This window comes from Nuphar pumila, chromosome 12 (assembly GCF_984573655.1).
Source record: "Nuphar pumila chromosome 12, dmNupPumi1.hap1.1, whole genome shotgun sequence".
In the NCBI taxonomy this organism is placed as follows: Eukaryota; Viridiplantae; Streptophyta; class Magnoliopsida; order Nymphaeales; family Nymphaeaceae; genus Nuphar; species Nuphar pumila.
This window is the reverse complement of record NC_143260.1, coordinates 90113157-90133637: the sequence shown is the minus strand read 5'-3', so window position 1 is coordinate 90133637 and position 20481 is coordinate 90113157. Positions and strand designations below refer to the sequence as shown.

The 20481-nt window shown below is 38.0% G+C and overlaps 1 protein-coding gene across 2 annotated transcripts in view; it reads right to left on the bottom strand.

The window, feature by feature from the left end:
- The window catches only part of LOC149821167 (putative monofunctional riboflavin biosynthesis protein RIBA 3, chloroplastic), a 74388-nt gene that overhangs the window by 26944 nt on the left and 26963 nt on the right, over positions 1-20481 (bottom strand). Inside the window, exon 6 of one of the 2 annotated variants that reach the window (XR_016426480.1) lies at positions 10462-10771. Coding sequence is in view for 1 of the 2 variants with exons in the window: in XM_089982639.1 (XP_089838765.1) it covers positions 10514-10771 (258 nt within the window). In the remaining variant the exon portion in view is untranslated. Of the gene's footprint in view, positions 1-10234; positions 10772-20481 lie in introns of those variants that run through there. The other variant, XM_089982639.1, reaches the window with a different exon arrangement.

Below are 20481 nucleotides of genomic sequence, written 5' to 3'. Positions count from 1 at the left end.
GACAAAGGGACATGGGCTATTTTCCCATGGTATTTTGTCTTTTTATCTGGTTTCCTTATATCTGAAAAGATGTAAATGTGCATTATTGCAACTGGTTGTGGCCAGAGATAGCAATGTGCCCTATTGCTAGTGGTAGAATACCATGGAACATGCAGCTGACTTGTATGTTGTAGTTGGCTGACGGCAAACTTTATTCTGAATGTCCCATGATTTCTTAATTTATATATCCATGCATATGGACGTCTTTGGATTAATTTTTGAAGATAAGCATGCTGAGTATATACTTCTGTATAGCTTCTTTGAACTTACGCGTTATTGCATTAGCTCATGCTAAGAGGTTGGTGCTTTTGTGCAGACATGGAATTCCAACCATGATGGACATCCGTCCGGGTGGCATGGCCCTCCCTCCAAACATTAGCCTTCTTCCTGGCGGCCTTCCACCTCATTCACGTCGATCAACACCTTAAATAGTCGCTATGAAGACGTGGCTCAAATTTAATTTTAGATAGCCAATGACAGAAGCAAGAGCTGATCTTAGCTATGGGGAGGGCTTTTGTATTTGGTCTTTTTATCATTCATGTATAACTTGTACTTCGGCTTTCTTTTTTCCTTTTGTTTTCATTTGTAACATAACTGGTCCGATAGAGCTGGTCAATTTTAACAATCGGATGTCCAGTTCGAATATCGTTGGGGGCTTACCCCAGCTTGTCTGTACAATCCAAAAAAGGATTTTTATTTTTAAGTACTTTGTGGATATCCAGTATAATTTTCTTCTTTCCATCGTTAGAAACTCTTCTTCATGGGCTACTGAACTGGCGTATTATTGCTGATCAAATGACTGGAATTCACCTACGAGGGCTCTGCTTGTCTGGTAGGAGCAGCTAGTGCACGTCACCTTGTGTTGGGACGTTGCAGGTTCAAAATCCAATGGTATAGTTGTATAATTGGTTGGAGTCTGCCTAACCCCAGCTTGCCTTTCAAAAAGAAAATGACAAATTCGTATGAAAAATTTGTAGGTTTCCTTCCACTGTGGGATGAGTTCAAGACTTTGGAATGCTGTGCCTGACCCTGGTTTTTGGGTGGTCGGTTCAAGCACATTTTGTGCTTCAGTAAGTTGAGTTCAATATATGTGAAAGCTTGGATTATGGATACTGGGCATGATTGCATAGCCCACTTCCATCATCCTCGTGACTCGTATAAATGGAACCTTGGCTCATGCCTTTGGTTGCCTTTTGATTGGTTTTGTTGCAGACAAATGAATCATCTCTGATATCAAATATGTTAGTGTAGTGGTATGCTTGTTTATATGTGATGAACATAGATATCTTGCAGACAAATGAATCATGTTATTCATAAAACAAAAAGTCCCAACTTTTGATCGGATCGTATAACAGAAACGGCCTTTCTGAGCAACTCTGCTTAAAAGAAGAGGCCACATGCATTTACATGTCCCCTATAGATTTAACCATACATCTGGAGCCAAATCTCTAGCATCGTTTTTTGTAAGGACATCTCATGACCCATCTTTTCAAAAACGTTGCAAATAGGGTCCCAAGTGATTTTTTTATTTTATTTATAACCCGGAAAAACTTCACTCAAAACCGCAACCTGCACGAAGACCTGGCTGCGCTAGCTCAGCCTGCCATACCTTACGGTCATTGTGCCAGCAGTGTAAAACTGAGGCTAGGACCCTGCCCCCAAAGCCTATGCTAAGTGTTAGCTTGCGCAGAGGGGTGATAGCCATGGGAATCGAACCTTGACTGCCCATCTAGCAGCCAAAGCCCCACCCGACTAGGCCAACCCCCTTGGGGCGGTCCCAAGTGATTAAATCAGGTTAACCATGAGAATTGCATACTAACAAAAGCTAAACATACTTTTCCAAAAGCAAGGTTAAAAAGATACTTTAATATGTAAACTAACCATGGCACATGTCCAGCAGCCTATAGATGCCAAAAAAAGCATCACACTCCCTGACACATGTCCAGCAGCCTCTATATGACCCTGACACTTTATTATTGTTGTCAATATTCACCAAGACAAATCCTTAAGAGGGGGCAATTAGCAACTACAATCGAGTTTCACGTAACTTTGTCAATTAGAAAGTCTGTCATCTCAACATCCACTTAAGCATATTAACATAATAGGGTTGAATCTCTTTAGAGAGAAGATCTTTTGTCTCATGGTAACCTGCTCCAATCCCCTTATGAAACTTTCATTATTAGGTTAGTTATATACTTCACAAGTTTTTAGTGATTCACATGGCATTATTAAATGATACAAGGCATTAGAATGCCCTTGTTGACTACCCTTTACTCCGACATCATCTAGGGTTCCTTGAACAATGTGATATCTCACACCAGATAAAACCTTAGCACTTCCTCCTCTTACTAATACTATAGAATGTTCATGCAAATTATGTCCAATACTAGGTACATAAGCAATGATTTCAAATCCAGAAGTTAATCGTACTCTAGCGACCTTACATAAAGTAGAGTTTAGTTTTGGGGGGTGATAGTGGAAAAGTTGATAGATAAGTCACCCTTACTATCACTCTGCAGAACCGTACATGAGATTTTCACCTCATACGGCTCCTCATTTAATTATTTCAAAGGGAATGAATCATTTTCGTTGTTCAAGAATCTCTACCTTTCTTCCACTCCATTTCAAAAAGTAACTAGGACCAATTCAATCATGTTTTTGAGTTCTAATTGAACACTTTTCATTTTTTATAATGATCAAAGGAGAAGATTACTCTTTTTACCAGACATATGCAAACCAAATCATGATCTTATAATCTTATAATCTTACAATAAGAGATTTTTCTCGATTAATCCCCTTGTCCATCATTCTTTGTGAATCAAAAAGGACCTTTTCGAGTTTAAATCCTCCACTTGGAATCTGATTTTTTTCTTTTATTAATTTCCACAATTCATTGAGACCCATGGGTTTGAACTTGTAGAACCTGATTCATTTTCTCATCGAACAAAGTGTGTAAAATAAATTAGATTGATTTTTTTTATCAAAAGTACCATGTGAAATCCTCTCTCTCTCTCTCTCTCTCTCTCTCTCTCTCTCTCTCTCGCGCGCGCGCGCGCGCGTGTGCGCACACACACACAAGTACAACATTTGAATCAATTTTCTTTTGAATGAATCAATATTATTACATTCCACTTCTTTCCTGACACCTCCTAAGGACAATCCTGAATTGGATCTCAAACTGATGAGTTGGTGTGAGCTTATCCATGTGGTTATCCACTCTTCTAATAAGAATCCCCCCCCCCCCCCCCCCCCCCAAACACACACACACACACACTGTCCACCCTTGATTTTCTGGCTTCCCTCCTCTCCTCCTGCTTCTCCTTCCCCTACCTCTCCCTCATCCACCTCATCAAACCCATAACTCTCTCCTCCCCTCCCCCTCTTACATACACCTCCAACCCAAATTGTCTCTCACTCCCACCATGTTTACTAGACCAGTGTCTCCAAACCCAAATCAGATAAGACCGTCGTCATCAATGGAAAGAAAGTGGTGATCAATTACATCAATGACAAAATCACTACCACCGTATGAGTGGAGACTGCAAGGGTGGTTTGGTTGACGAGAAATATGATGGGCATGAGATGAAGATGTGGGCAAGGGGTAGCTAACACATACAACAGTACATGCAGGGTCTGCATCATAGATATGGAGTTCATAAATGATTCAACCAAACACCTCATTTTCTCTCCTTGTTCTTGTTTTTGTTTGAACCGTAGCATTTTTGGTTTTTCGTTCATGAGCAATAAGTAAAAATACACCAAAAGGTTTGAAACCAGGGCTCCGTGTTGCTATGTTATGAGAACTCTTATCATATATACTATAGAAAGAAAGCTAATTTCTCCCCCATGTTAATAATGCTACTCTTCTTCTTGATTTTTATAAAATTGTGCAGAAGAACTCAATGCCATTAACCTCAAGGCAAGTCACGTACCAAACCAGCGTGGGAAGGGCAATTGAAGATTTGAAGTAAAACAAGTCTTTTCCAATTTCAATGGAATTTTTTTTGTTCAGAAAGAAAGAAAATTGTGTGTGTAGGCACACACGCACGCATCATACTTATTTGGTTCACAGGGCAAGAAAATTACATCAAATTGAGGACGACATAGATGCTTAATCCAGAAACCAGTCTAATTTTTCATGAAGCATTCAATTTTAGCACCTAAGACTCGAAAACGCAGCACAAAGGAAATCCTAAAAACCCCGTGATCGAACCAATTCACATAATAAAAATCCGATTTCAAACAGTAACGAAAACACCCCTCGACATACATAACCAAGAAACCAGCAACCACAAACTCAAAACCTAAACCCTCGGATGACAATTGATTCAGAGAAACAAACATATAACCGAAAGAATCATCCAAGAACACCAACCGTCATAAGAAGGCTGAGCATTGTCGTGCAAGTAATCAGCATGTATCGGCCTGTGAACCATGGGCGGCATCATCGGCATAACTCGGTGGAAATCACCTCCGGGCTGAGGCTGCGAATGCATATGCTGCTGTTGCTGCTGCCGCCGCTGATCGCCATACATCATATTCGTCTCTGCACTACCTCAAAACCATAACTCTGCCGTAATCCTAGATCGTCGGGAAATGGCCCTAGAACAACACCTCCTTCATTGAGGAGTCGACTCGGGTGAACGAATAGCTAAGCAGAGACCTCCTACGGACACAAACGACGCTTGTAGAAGAGAAAGGGAGTGAGGAAAAAACCGTCGTTTTTAAATCGGGGTTTGCCAGGCCGAATTGCAGGTGTGATGACTCAATTCACACGTATGAGCGGGTGCGAACCCCACTGAGCTGGGCTTGGTCCGGACCGCGACTGAGTGCTTGTGCGGTTGTGCGAGACCAACTTTTTTACCGGGTCCAGACCTCATCGTTCACTGGACCTAGGGTTCGCAAAAGAACCAAACTTGGGCTCAGTTCATGAGTTCATTAGCTGATCACGAGACCAACTTTTTATTTTATTTTTAAATTCTAACCATAATGTGATATATGTACTTGATTTTATAGGGATCAACTATTGAAGCATTCAAATCTGACGCATGGGTGGGTTTTATAATGTTCTAAAAATAAAGGTTCCAGTCCAGGTTCCAAATATCATTTTTCATTAAAAACACACGATCAAGGTGTGGATTGCCAGTAAATCGTCTATGCCTAAAACATTTATGGGGTCAAAACAAGGAAAAAGCTAAAAAAACTATTTAACATGTTAATTTAGCATTGATGTATTACCCATATATATATATATATATATATATATATATATATATATATATATATATGTGTGTGTGTGTGTGTGTGTGTGTGTGTGTGTGTCATGTAAAACGAATCAAGCTAAGTCGAGCATGCCATGTTCATGCTCGACTCATTTTACCTAAGCCAAATTGCTCGTAGCCCAGCTCACCGAGCTCAAATTCTGAGCAAATCTGAGCTAAACAATGAACTTCTCATCTTGTTTACAAGGCGCTAAGACCACAATGTAGTCATTATTTATTTATTTTCTTCCTCACATGACGAAACTGCACCTAGAATTGAATGCTTGTCTTAGTCTGCCTTAACCAATAAAGTAAAACTCTAGGGGCACTGTATATAACTGTTTAGTTATACACTGCTGGTCCCAAGCCCGGATAAAGGAGGAGGGTTGCGGTAGGCCTGTGACAGCCAGCACAAAAACTTAGTCATACCCTATGAATATGAACCAATATGAGAATTTCGTTGGGGCGTTCCCTACTGAGCGACGTGCTGTACTCTATAGGCCCGGAGGCAGTGATAAATGGGCAAGGGTTGCTAGGTCGTCGCCCGGAAGCGACGTGTCACACCGGTGCCCGGGTGTGGTGTCAAATAGGCAAGGGTTCCCTCACTTTGTTGGACGGGTGGGGGTAAAGAAGTTAGTCTAAGACCATAAAATTAGGTTAGCCACTTGGAACATAGGGTCTTTAACTGATAAGTTGGTAGAGTTAGTAGATGTTATGTGTAGGAGAAAGATTGATATTTTATGTCTACAAGAGACTAAATGGGTAGGTGAGAAAGCAAAAGTGATAGAACCTTGGGGATATAAGATTTGGTATACAGGAATAAATAGGAATATGAATGGAGTAGGGATTGTTATGAGTTATGAGTTTATAGATAATGTAGTTGAGGTCCGTAGGAAGGGTGATAGGATTTTACTTATTAAATTAGTATTAGGTACAAATATTATTAATATTATTAGTGTTTATGTACCTCAAGTAGGTTTAGATGATTCCACTAAGCGTCAATTTTGGGAAGATTTAGATGGAGTAGTACAAGGGATATCTTATGGAGAAAGGTTTTTCATCGGCGGTGACCTTAATGGGCATGTAGGCATTAGTAGGGATGGATTTGAGAGTATCCATATTTGAGAGTATCCATGGAGGCTATGGTATAGGAGAAAGAAACGATAGTGGAGAAAGGATTTTAGATTTTGGTTTTTCCTATGATATGATCTTAGCAAACACTTGGTTTAGGAAGAGGGAACCTCACCTAGTAACATTTAAAAGTGGGGTTAATACGAGTCAGATAGATTTTTTTCTACTTAGAAAGAGAGATAGGGTTTGTTGCATCGATTGTAAGGTTATACCGGGAGAAAGTGTAGCTACACAACATAGAGTCTTAATTTTAGATCTTAGAATTAGACAATGCCGCAAAAGGGATAGACATAGGATAGATCCTAGAATTAAGTGGTGGGCACTGAAAGGAGCTAAACAAAGAATGTTTGTAGAGCGGGTAGTTAAGGAAGTTGATTAGTGTCTCAAGGAGGATTCAGAATCTATGTGGAATAAGATAGCGGGTGGCATGATAAAGGTGGCTAAGGAGGTATTGGGTGAGTCTAAAGGCGGTGCACCGCTAGGTAAGGATACATCGTGGTGGAACGAGGATGTCAAATTAGCTATTAAGGTTAAAAGAGAGTGTTATATAAATCTAAGTAAAAGTCGTGATAATGAGAATTTGGAGAAGTATATGATAGCAAAGAAGAAAGCTAAAAATGTAGTTCGGAACGCGAGGGATAAGGTATATAAGGAGGTTTATGACAAGATGGATACCAAAGAGGGTGAAAAGGATATTTATAGGATTGCAAAAATGAGAGATAGGAAATCGAGGGATCTGGATATGGTTAGATGTATCAAAGATGAAACGCAAAGGGTTTTAGTCAAAGATGAGAAGATTAAGGAGAGATGAAAAGATTATTTTCATAAGCTATTTAATGAAAGTCATGCTCAGGATCTTGGAGACTTTTCCATTCCTTTTCATGAGATGAATCGTGACTTCATGCGCAAGATTCAAAAGAAAGAAATTGCAGAGGCTTTGAAGAAAATGAAATCAAGAAGGGCAGTTGGCCCAGATGGTATACCTATTGAGGCTTGGAAATGCTTAGGAGAGAAAGGTTTAGAATGGTTGACAAATCTTTTTAACAAGATTTGACGGACAAATAAGATGCCTAATGAGTGGAGGAAGAGTACTTTGGTGCCTCTATATAAGAATAAGGGTGATATACAAAATTGCACAAACTATCGTGGAATAAAACTCATGAGTCATACTATGAAACTTTGGGAGAGGGTAATTGAGTCTAGGTTGAGGAAGATTGTCATGATATCGGAGAATCAATTTGGTTTTATGCTTGAAAGATCTACTATAGAAGCTATACATCTTCTTAGACAACTTATTGAGAGAAATAGAGAGAGGAACAAAGATTTGCATATGGTTTTTATTGATTTGGAGAAGGCTTACGATAGAGTACTTAGGGACGTTCTCTGGTGAACAATGTTGAAGAAATGTGTTTCTCTCAAGTACATTAGTATAATTAAAGATATGTATGAAGGAGTAGTAACCAATGTCCGCACTTGTGGAGGGTTGAGGAAGATTGTCATGATATCGGAGAATCAATTTGGTTTTATGCTTGAAAGATCTACTATAGAAGCTATACATCTTCTTAGACAACTTATTGAGAGAAATAGAGAGAGGAACAAAGATTTGCATATGGTTTTTATTGATTTGGAGAAGGCTTACGATAGAGTACTTAGGGACGTTCTCTGGTGAACAATGTTGAAGAAATGTGTTTCTCTCAAGTACATTAGTATAATTAAAGATATGTATGAAGGAGTAGTAACCAATGTCCGCACTTGTGGAGGGGTGACAACCAATTTTCCTATAACGGTTGGGTTTCATCAAGGATTTGCTTTAAGTCCTTTCCTATTTGCTATAGTGATGGATGAGCTTACAAGATCAATTCAAGAAAATGTGCCGTGGTGTATGTTGTTTGCTGATGATATTGTTTTGATTGATGAGTCTAGAGCTGGGGTTAATGCTAAGTTAGAATTATGGAGACAGACATTGGAAGCAAGAGGTTTTAAGTTGAGTAAGAGTAAGACAGAATACATGGAATGTTGATTTAGTAAGCAACGAAATAGAGATGGGAGTGTAGTGAAGCTTGGTGAGCAAGAAATACCGGTGGATGATTCTTTCAAATATTTGGGATCTATCATTCAAAAGTATGGAGAAATTGATGGAGATGTAAATCATAGGATAAAGGTTGGGTGGATGAAATGGAAGAGTGCAACTGGAGTGTTGTGCGATCGTAGAATGCCATTGCGGTTGAAGGGAAAGTTTTATAGGGCGACTATTAGGCCCGCTTTACTATATGGTACGAAATATTGGGCTGCCAAGAGACATCATATTCAAAAAATGAGTGTAGCTGAGATGCGTATGCTGAGATGGATGTGTGGAAATACAATAAAAGATAAGATTCAGAACGAGGAGATACGTAAGAAGGTAGGCGTTGCACCCATTGAAAATAAGATGAGAGAGAATCGTTTACGGTGGTTTGGACATATTCGGCGAAGGCCTAATGATGCTCCAGTTAGAAGGATGGAGAAATGGGAAAATATATTAGTTAAAAGAGGTCGGGGTAGGCCTAGGAAGACATGGATGGAGGTGATAGGAAAGGATATCAATGCTTTGAACCTCACTGAGGATATGGCATTGGATAGAAATGAATGGAGGAGAAGGATTCATGTGGAAGACCCAAGATGATTTTCTTTGTTGGTTCATATCGCCGACCATAATTGTTTTGGGATGAAAGCGTAGTTGTTGTTGTTTGTTATTTGCACTCCCCTTAACCCCCAACCCCAAGGAGGCTCCAACTTCACTTTGTGGAAGGAATCATTCACATAGAGACTTAAACTTTGAGTAGGAGCAAATCTTCTTAATGCTGAGCCTGTTTGCTAGATGAGCTAATACAGAGTCAATATGGCTGCTCTGTTTGCTTAGCACACTGCTAGACCACATGGTTGATCTACGAGTCCCATGTCGACTTACGATATCACCTAATCTTGTTTTATGTTTGGGCACCCATACAAAATGTTTTTTTTTATAAATTTTACTTGGAGAAACTGCCCCAGGCATGGAGACCTAGCCACCCTTAATGTTTTTGTAGTGTTATTCTTTTTGTGATTTTTCATAAAACTAACCCTTAATGCTTTTGTAGTTTTTTGTCGTATCTTTGTGTTTCGTTTGTTTATTTTTGCAGAAAAGTATTTAGACATGTGGTGAGCCCTCAAATATACCCTCGAAGAGCCCTCTGAGATCCCTAAAAAGTCTCATCAAAAAGCCCTTCAGGCCCCTCAAAGAGCCCTTAGGAAAACCACATATCTAATGAAAACCAATAATAAAAGAATGGAACTAAAGACTCGAAGCACTGAAGACTTTTTCTCTTATTTTTAGATTAAGATTTTAATTATTAATTCATTGGATCTATAATAAAATCATTTATTTTTATTTGTTTAAGCCCTTTGCAGGAGCAACACTCTTAGTGTATTTATTTAATTAATTGATTTTTATTTTCAAGGCAATAAAGAGTAGCTTAGTTATTTGTGGAATACAAAGTATTTTTCTCATTCTCTGAGTTCAACCTAGACTTCACCACTAGTGCGAACCAGTTTTATTTTTTTGTGTCTAACTTTTACATTGTTTTTACATAAAAATATTGTTTTAAAAACCGTTTTCCAAGACTCACACCACCATCTATAGCCCATAAAGATCTAAAACTTAAGAGTTTGTTCAGATGAAAATTTTATGTAATTTTGCAGAAGAAACTGATTCCAAAAATAAGAAGTCTCTGATGTTCTATTAAACATTTGACCTCAACTAAATGATTAACCTAAAAACTCACTTATATGGCACACAAAAAATGCAAAATTCTTGTCCAAATCAAGGAAAAAATAATGAATAAAAAAAATCAAAACTACTAAATATCTAACCAAAGGTCGCATCCTTTTCAGTGACCTATACTTTAGTACTTACAACAGACTCTAATGTCAATAAGAATTCATAAAAACAAAAAATTGCATGTACATGCACATATACACAATTCAAAAAAAAATTGGAGCATAAATATCTTACAGAATTGGCATTCCCTTGTGAAAAAACCCCCAGCTTTACAGCTTCTAATTTGCTACTCCCTTTGTTTTTCTGTCTCATCATTTTTCACAGTTGAGTTGATTATACCAGCAATTGTTCCAGGCAAATCAGAACCATATATATGCCCCATTTTTACCCGCTTTGTCTCTAAATATCTCCGGTTTTCTTCTGTTATGGGTGAGATAACAGGGACACGCCCCACAATAGCCAAGCCATAACCTTTCAGACCAATGAATTTGGACGGGTTGTTTGTCATCAATCGCATTGTGCGTATTCCAAGTTCCCTTAAAATCTGCAACACCAACTGTCTCATTGAGCCCAACAACAGGCTTTTTAATTTGAACAAAGAAACACATCAAACATAAAAAGCATAAATCATAGCTACCATGGTCAGTCCTCATAATGAGAGATTGTTAGAAGAACTAAACAGAATTTTATATTCAAATGCCAACTAAAAAGATGTAAGCATAAATGCATATGTGGGGACATCCACACATACGTGCACATGCAAGCATACACATCCACACCCAGAAGTGCATACAGAACATTACTATCATGGTTAGCTAGATAGGAAACTTCAGACACAGGCGATGATTGGCAGGACATGTCACTAAATGCAGAAACGAGAAATTATAATGAACTAATATCTTTGTTGGGAAAATATGCCTTTTGACCTTAATGAAGACTTGATCAAATTCTAGAAGGGGAGTAAAGCAAGAAGCCTTGAACTGAAGTGGATTAGAATAGGCTAACAGTCTTAGAGGTTTAAAAAAAAACATACTGAAATGTGCTAAGTGCAAATCTAGTTGTTCTTTGACATACGGTTTTAACCTTGATAAATTCAGCGATATCATGTTCTCTGGCTCCTAATATCATGACCGTCCCACCACAATTGCTTTCTCCAAAATCTATTAGATGCACTCCATTAAATCATCATTGTAGGTGCTCCTGGAGCCTCTCTAACATGTTGCAGACTACTAAGCTGTAAGTTTGCTGAGAGTTTGTAGGGACTCCTACAGATAATTAATAGTAATTTATTTGTCTTGTATCAACAAACCATGCTCTTCCTCAACTTGTTTCTACTTCTTCAGCATAGCATTTCTACACTTCATACAACCTCACAAAATCACAAATATAGAAACATATGAAGCCTTTTTTTTTCTAGGCCAAGGCAAAACCCTGCATCAGGACAGCACATTGGCTGGCCTCAATTAGTAAAATCCTTGAGGTGCCCCCTGTCCACTGGAGAGTACACCCAGCTTCAACCTTGCCTCCTGTGGGTTTCAAACTGTGGTGTTTTTGTGTCAGGAAACAAACATCGGTCACTGCTAAGCATGAAGGCAGAGCTCTTGCGGCAAGGCATTTTAACCATAAAAGTAAATGAAATTTGGTTGTACATGGAAGGTTAATAGTGGTAAGGGGTATTCTTGTTATTAAATACTTATAAATGGGCATTTTTTACACTTTGTTTCTGGTGGTACAGTTGCATTTTATACTGCTTGTAATGGGTATTTTGGCCATTTTTTGTATGCTTGTGTTACTGTGTAATGAAATCAAAGATAGAATTCCTTTTCTCATGTTCAAGACTCCTCTTCCTCTTCATTTTCCTCTATTTCTTCTCCTCCTTTTCTCAAGTACTTTATATGTTGTCTAAACGTGGCATCAGAGCAGCTATAAGCTGGGATCTTACAGTCAAGCAAGGTTATATAATACCGACCTAGCTTTGGTCATGAACCTAGGCCGGCTACTAGGTTTAGGCAGGTGCATAGGGGCATTGTGGGTATTATGTAAAGCCTTAAGGGCATTTGGAAAGGGATCTAAGGGTTAGGTAGGTAGGCATTTTGGTCTTTTTACATCATTTCTGGAGCTATAAAGAGTGACTCTTTCATACTTGTAATTCATTCCTTGTTTCCAATACAATTTGACTCATTGTGAGATTTGGACTCATCTAGTTTTGCTGGTTGAGATTTGGCTTCCAACTACTTGTAGTTGAGAGATTCTCCTTCCCAAATCATCCAACCACCTCTCCAACCTTCCCCTAACCCCCTTCCTATGTCACATAGACCACGCCTGGGAGGTCGTCGTACCAGTGTCGACATGGAGGTGGGTACCGGTCGTAGTGCAGATACACTGCAGGTCAGGTCCCTCACTGCACCGGGTTGGGTATGCGTTAAAACCTTGGTTTGACCAAGGTCAAAGGGGCGGGGCCATTTGCGGGGCCATTTTGGTCTCGCCCCGCCCCGCCCCCACCCCCTCCCTCTCTTTGTCTGCTCTCCCGATGCCCTAGACCCTCTCTCTCATCTCTCTATTTGCCTCTCTCTCATCTCTCCCTCTCTCGATTCCCCATCTCGTTTCCGCCCCCCCCTCTCTCTCTCATCTTCCCCGTCTCGTTTCCCCCCTTTCTCTCTATATCTCGCCTTCTTCCTTTATCTTTCTATCTCGTCTTTTCCCTTTCTCTCTATATCTCTCTCGCAACACTCCAGCGAACTCCGACAGACCTTTGACACTCCAGTGACCTCCGACGACTGAAGGAGCTCACCTCGCGACACTCCAGCAACCTCCGGCGAACAACGAAGAGGTAGGAACATCTCTTGGCAACTGATATAGGGTGTTTTCAGCTTATGTTTTCATACATTTGGTTTAGTTGGTTGTTAAATAATTGTTAAATGTTAAATTAACTTATGTTGTTATCTTGTTAGAAAAATGGATTTTGAATTTTTGAATATATATATATATATCACTGTGTCCCTATACACATTTTTTGGAACTGTCGTGTAGTAACCTCTGTACCCGTACCAACACCGCACCCATACCTGTACCCATGTGACATAGCCCCCTTCCTTCTTCACTAGTCTCCCTCTTTCTCCTTTCCTCTTCCCTATTTTTTACACCATAGCCAACCTCCCTTGAACCCCAACACCTTAGCCGATCTCCACACTTGCCCTTTCACCATCATCTTTCCCATTGATCCTTGATCCCTCTACTTGGTTTCCATTGGAGGGTATCATTATAAAGGAGGCAAATCCCATGATACCATACTGAGTAATGAGAATTCAATCAAGGAATATGAGACTATAAAAAAAGCCATTGCTATGTTGGAAAAGAAGATTGAAGAACTGGAACTAAGAAGAGGTGACCAGCTGCCTGCCATACACATATCCACCGCTCCATCTTCTTTGTATCATGCACAAACAGGTAGTGAGGCCTCGGTGCATCTTGCTTAGACCTGTTTATATATATATATATATATATATATATATATATATATATATATATATATATATATATATATATATATATATTGTAACCCTATCAAGGGTATTTTGGTCTTTTCTTTGTAAAAGGCGTCAGCCCATTAGGTGCGGACAACCTTCTTTACTTTTTGTTTTTTTATAATTTTTGTTTTTTTACTGTTCAGCCAGCTCCAATATAATATGACAGTTGGGAGTAGCCCAATAGCCATAGGCTGCCCCCTTTAGCCTCTTGTATTATTTCATCTCTTTTTTAAGAGAGTTTTTTAGCCTCTTGTATTATTTCATCTCTTTTTTAAGAGAGTTTTTTATGCAATATACTTTCTCATCTGACCCTGACCCTTGTGTGGGTGGTGTGATTATTATTCAAGTGTTTTCACTTGATTGAGGTGTGTATTGCATATTCATTGGATTCGATCGACTTCATTACATGGTATTAGAGCTTGGGTGTTTCAAAAGCTGTTTTTAGAGAAGATCATGACAATATCAAAAGGAGGATCGTGAGCTTGGCAAAATATAACAAATAACGAATTGTTGCATCGAGAAGCGAACCACTTCGGAAAAAGTATTTATTTTCTTTCTCGTTCTCTCTTTCTTTTTTTTCTCTCTCTATCCACTTGTAAATGGAGAATGAGAGGGAGGTAATAGTCTTCGTTCCCATACACCTAAATGACACAAACTATGTGATGTGGGCATTCATAGTAAAACATAAAATATGAAAAAAGAAACTTTGGAGATTGGTTGACGGCACCGAAAATGAGCATAAACTCATTCTTACAAAAATCGAGAATGGAAAAAAAGTTGCGCTTCAAGGACAGGAAATGGTTAAAGCCATTTTCAACTATGAGAAAAGATGAAAGGAATGGAGGATGGGTCATTCCAAAATTATTGGATGGTTTATCAATAGTATGGACATCCACAAGTGTTCTAGTTTAATGAAGTTTGACTTCGCTAGTGATGCATGAAAATACCTTAAAGACATGTATATTCTTAAGGATATCGCACATATATGTAACGTCCAAAACAAAGTAAAGACCATGACTCAAGAAGAGATGAGCATAAGAGAATACTACAATGCACTCTCTCTCCTTTGGGATGAATTGGCTCTTCTTGAACCAAAGTGGCATTGCCCACAAGATGTTGAACTCCGCGAAAATCAAATCAAAGCAGAGCATTTCTATCAATTCATAAATGGGCTTAAGCCCGAATTTGAAGGAACTGGATTCACTCTTCTTCATAGAGGAGGGGTCCCTTCTATAGTTGAAACTTTTGAAGAATTAACGATGGAAGAAAATAGATTGAAAAAATTATCCGCTTCTAAAGATGAAGAATCCGTGATTGCTATATCAAAGCCTGAAAATTATATCAAGAGCTATAGACCACCTCATTTTTTAAGAAATGAGAATAGTAGAAATCCCAACAACTATGAAAAAAAGAGTGATCATGATTTTTAAAAGTGTGAAAAAATTATTTGTTAACATTATTATGAACCGGGACATATCAAACATTTTTGTCCCAAAAGAAAGGAGGATCATAAAGAAGACAAAAGAGTTGTTTTGGTTGAAAGGACTGAAATGGACGACTCGTAATGCATCAACTCGCTCTCTTACCTCAACTAATAGAGGCACTACAACCTATGCTTAAAGCTCAAGCTACTTCTTATTCGGGAGTGGTCATATCTACAAGTGACAACCATGGTAAGACCTCTTGGATCCTAGACTTCGGTGCTTCATTTCATATGACTCCTAATGAGTCCATATTGACCAAATGCAAGTTTAATACAAATGATTACTGCCGATGGCACATCTTTGAAAATTAAAAGTTTTGGTATTTATCAAAAAATACCTATCTTTCACATACCAAACATTAGAGTAGTACCAAAATTAAATTTAAATCTTTTATCGGTTGGGTTACATCAAGGATATGCTTTAAGCCCTTTCCTATTTGCTATAGTGATGGATGAGCTTACGAGATCAATTCAAGAAAATGTGCCGTGGTGTATGTTGTTTGCTGATGATATTGTTTTGATTGATGAGTCTAGAGCTGGGGTTAATGCTAAGTTAGAATTATGGAGACAGACATTGGAAGCAAGAGGTTTTAAGTTGAGTAAGAGTAAGACAGAATACATGGAATGTCGATTTAGTAAGCAACGAAGTAGTAATGGGAGTGTAGTGAAGCTTGGTGAGCAAGAAATACCGGTGGATGATTCTTTCAAATATTTGGGATCTATCATTCAAAAGTATGGAGAAATTGATGGAGATGTAAATCATAGGATAAATGTTGGGTGGATGAAATGGAAGAGTGCAACTGGAGTGTTGTGCGATCGTAGAATGCCATTGCGGTTGAAGGGAAAGTTTTATAGGACGACTATTAGGCCCGCTTTACTATATAGTACGGAATGTTGGGCTGCCAAGAGACATCATATTCAAAAAATGAGTGTAGCTGAGATGCGTATGCTGAGATGGATGTGTGGAAATACAATAAAAGATAAGATTCGGAACGAGGAGATACGTAAGAAGGTAGGCGTTGCACCCATTGAAAATAAGATGAGAGAGAATCGTTTACGGTGGTTTGGACATATTCGACGAAGGCCTAATGATGCTCCAGTTAGAAGGGTGGAGAAATGGGAAAATATATTAGTTAAAAGAGGTCGGGGTAGGCCTAGGAAGACATGGATGGAGGTGATAAGAAAGGATATGAATGCTTTGAACCTCACCGAGGACATGGCATTGGATAGAAATGAATGGAGGAGAAGGATTTATGTGGAAGACCCATAATGATTTTCTTTGTTGGTTCATATCGTCGACCCCAATTGTTTTGGGATGAAGGCGTAGTTGTTGTTGTTGTTGTTGTATCAGTTTTTCAAATTGTGGATTATGATTACAAAATAGTTTTTTCATCTAATGATTGTCTAATACAGGATCTACAGTCCGATAAGCCGATTGGAAGAGGCCATAGAAGAGGAAATTTCTATGTCATGGACAATCTTGAATTACCAAAACAACTTTTTTGTAATTTTGTAGAAAAGAAAGATATAGAAATTTGGTACAAAAGACTAGGACACCCTAGTGTGACCAAATTATAATTGTTTCCATTTCTTTCAAATTGTAAAGAAAAAAAATTTGTATGTGAAGACTGCATTATTGACAAAATGAAGTCTTTATCTTTTGGATCAAGGCACCTTATAGCTAAGAATCAATTTGAATTAGTGCATTCGGATGTATGGAGATTGACTCTGGTTGTGTCCAAATGAGGTGTTTCCTATTATGTTGTGTTTGTAGACGATTATAGTAGACACTCTTGGATATTCTTTCTAAAACATAAATCGAAAGTATTTGATTGTTTTAAAAGATTTCATAGTTATATAAAGAATCAATTTAAAACCAATAATCTTTAGAACTGATTTCGGGGGAGAATTTGTGTCAAAAGAGTTTGAAAATTATCTTGACCTAACTGGGATTGTTCACCAAAAATCGTGTTCATACAATCCTCAACAAAATGAACTTGCCGAAAGGAAGCACCGACACATTATTGAGACCACTAGAACACTTCTAGTATCTAGAAATGTTCCAAAAGATTTTTAGGCCGAAGTCGCCCTTACGGCAGTCTATTTGATAAATAGAATGCCTTCAAAAAATATTGAAAATGTCTCTCCTATTGAAAAACTTTGTCAAATGTATCCTGGTTACAAAAGGTTAAGGGCCTTCGGGTGCAAGTGTTTTGTTCTTACCAACAAGAATGATAAACTCTCTCCTAAAGCAATTCTGTGTGTTTTTAGGCTATGTCGAGAACCAAAAAGGATATAAGTGTTATGACATTGAAAGAAATAAATTGTATGTTTCTCGAAATGTTACATTCCTTGAAAATGAAAATGGTTTTAGCAAAGAAAAAATCCAAGAGAGTTGTGATTATTCGTTCCTCTTTGACCTATTCAATGATAAGTGTGAAAATATTCATGAAAGTGAAGATATTCATGAGGCAAATGAGAATATGAGAAGGAATCTTGATGATACAGATCTATCTCACAATAATTTATAAACCTATGTTCGACGTACCGAAGGTCACCCACCATGTGCCCTAGAAAAATACTCTCAAAACCAAGAAGAATATTCTTCTAGCCTTAGAAATCTATAAGAATTTCAAAAGCTCCTAATAGATTTGTATTATATGATTCCTTTGAACCAATGTATAGATCGTGTCTAATGGTCATTCACTCGTGTTTTGAACTTCAATCATACCATGAGGTTAAACATCATCAAGAATGGGTTAAGGCCATGAACGATGAGTTAGAAGCATTAGAAAGAGCAAAAACTTGGAAAATTCAAACATTACCTAAAGGAAGAAAAACTATAAGATGCAGATGGGTATACATGGTAAAAACAAAGTACGATGGAATATTAGAAAGATATAAAACTAGGTTAGTGGCTAAATGATACAATCAAGAATATATGATAGATTATGATGAGATGTTTGCCTCAGTCGCTCGAATGACCACTGTTAGAATTCTCGTTGCTATAGCATCGATTAGAAAATGGCCTATATTTTAAATGGATGTTAAAAATGCATTTTTAAATGGTAATCTAGATGAAGAGGTGTACATAGATCCTCCACCAGGCTTGACTTTAGCACATGAGAAAACTCTTCGGTTACGTAAGGCCTTATATGGCTTGAAACAAGCCCCCAAAGCTTGATATGGTAGGTTTAGTAATGTGATGACACAACTTCATTTTAAATCTTGCTTTACTGACACTGCATTGTTTGTTAAGCCTTCTAATGCAGGAATGATGATCTTACTTCTTTACGTAGATGATATGATAATCATAAGAGATGATTAGCAGTGAGTTAATCATATCAAAGATGTGCTTAAAGCCAACTTTGATATGACAGATCTTGATTTTTTTATGATACTTTATTGGAATAGAAATTGCTTACTCACATCGTGGTTATTTTTTGTCACAGACTAAATATGCAGCGGAGATCATTTAAAGATCAGGACTCTCAAATGAAAAATTGATCGATACTACGGAAGTCATAAATGCCAAAATGAAGAAAGATGATAGAGAGCTCTTGCAAGATCCAACGCCCTACAGACAAATGATTAGAGCTTTGTCTTATCTTTCTATTACACGTCCTGATATATCTCATGTTATTCATTCTGCTATTCAATTACAACATGCTCTCACTACAATGCATATGAGCGTTGTAATGAGAATTGTTAGATATATTAAAAAATCTATTAATCTTGGCTTGTTTTTATCATCATTATCCTTACTAGAAGTCATTGCATATTCTCATTCTGATTGGAGAGGGGATGTCAATGATAGATGCTCAACCACTGGTTTATGTGTATTTATAGGTGACTCTCTAATTTCATGACGATGCAAAAAGCAGCATAAGGTGTCACTCTCTTCCACTGAAGCTGAGTATCGTGCCATGGCGACAACTACGGCCGAGTTAGTGTTGTTAAATTATGTAATCAACCATGTAACTCAATATTATATATTATATATATATAAGGTAATACATATACATATATATGATATATGTATATGTATCTACTCTATTATATATATAAAATATATATCTTTTATTATTAGTCGTAGGGGTAGTTTAGTCATTTCACTATTTTACACATATTCATTTTCTTGAATATGTTTTGTATTTTCTTTTTGTAAATTCTTTTTTCTTTTCTTAATTTTTTTTTGTATTTAATGCATTGTACTTTGCCTTTGGGGGACAACACTAGTCGTTGGACCCCTCCAACAGTCATATTTGTGATTGTTGGAGGGGCTCCAATGACTAGGTGTGGAGCCCCTCCAAGGCCCATTCAATGCTTTATAAATATGGGCTGCTCCTCTTGTATTTGTTAAGGGTTTTGGGACTATAGCCCAACCTTTTTTTGATGCTTATGAATCTTATGAGTGCATTTGCACATTTGTGAGTTTGTGTGTTGTGCATAAGTGTTTCAAGTGTTCTTGTTGTGCGTATGTGCACATATTTGTTTCCAAGAATAGTGTACTTTTGATTGTAGTATCTTGTTGAAGATACTTTCACATGGTATCAGAGCCTTGTTTGAAGGAGGATCGTGCGTTTCTTCTCTTTTGAGTGCCTCGAAAAACGTGCCTTCAAACTATTGGAGTTTGGAGTGGATCATCTCCTTTGGGCAACGTTTTAGAAGCCTCTTTTGTCAAGAAAGAGTTGAAAAGCCTTTGAGGTACGTGTTGTTTCTCATAGTCTCTCCTCTCTAATGGGTGAAAAAGACTTTGATTTCTCTTTTGGGTTCAAACTCAATGGGTTCAACTATCATGTTTGGGCCGGTAACATAGAAGCTCACATCAAAGGAAAAGGGCTTTGGGGATATGTCCAAGGCTCGATTCTCGAACTGGAACCCAAGATAACTTCAATAGAAGGAGATATAAAGATTCTTGAAGGAGATGAAAGAACCAAGGCCCTTGAAGAATATACAAAAAAGCATGAACAATGGGAAATGAGAAATTTTAAAATCCTCTCTTGGATATTTTCATCCGTAGAAACGAGAATCAATGCAAATATCATAAAATTCAAGAAGGCTTCTCAAGCATGGGAATATCTTGAGAAGATGTATACTTCTAGGGATTTATCTTATAAATACTATCTCCAAAAGAGAGCGCTAACGCTTCAACAAGGAGAAATGTCTATTAGAGAGTACTTTGTCGAGCTCTCTTATATTTGGGATGAGCTTGTTATGCTCGAACCCAAATGGAGTGGTGAA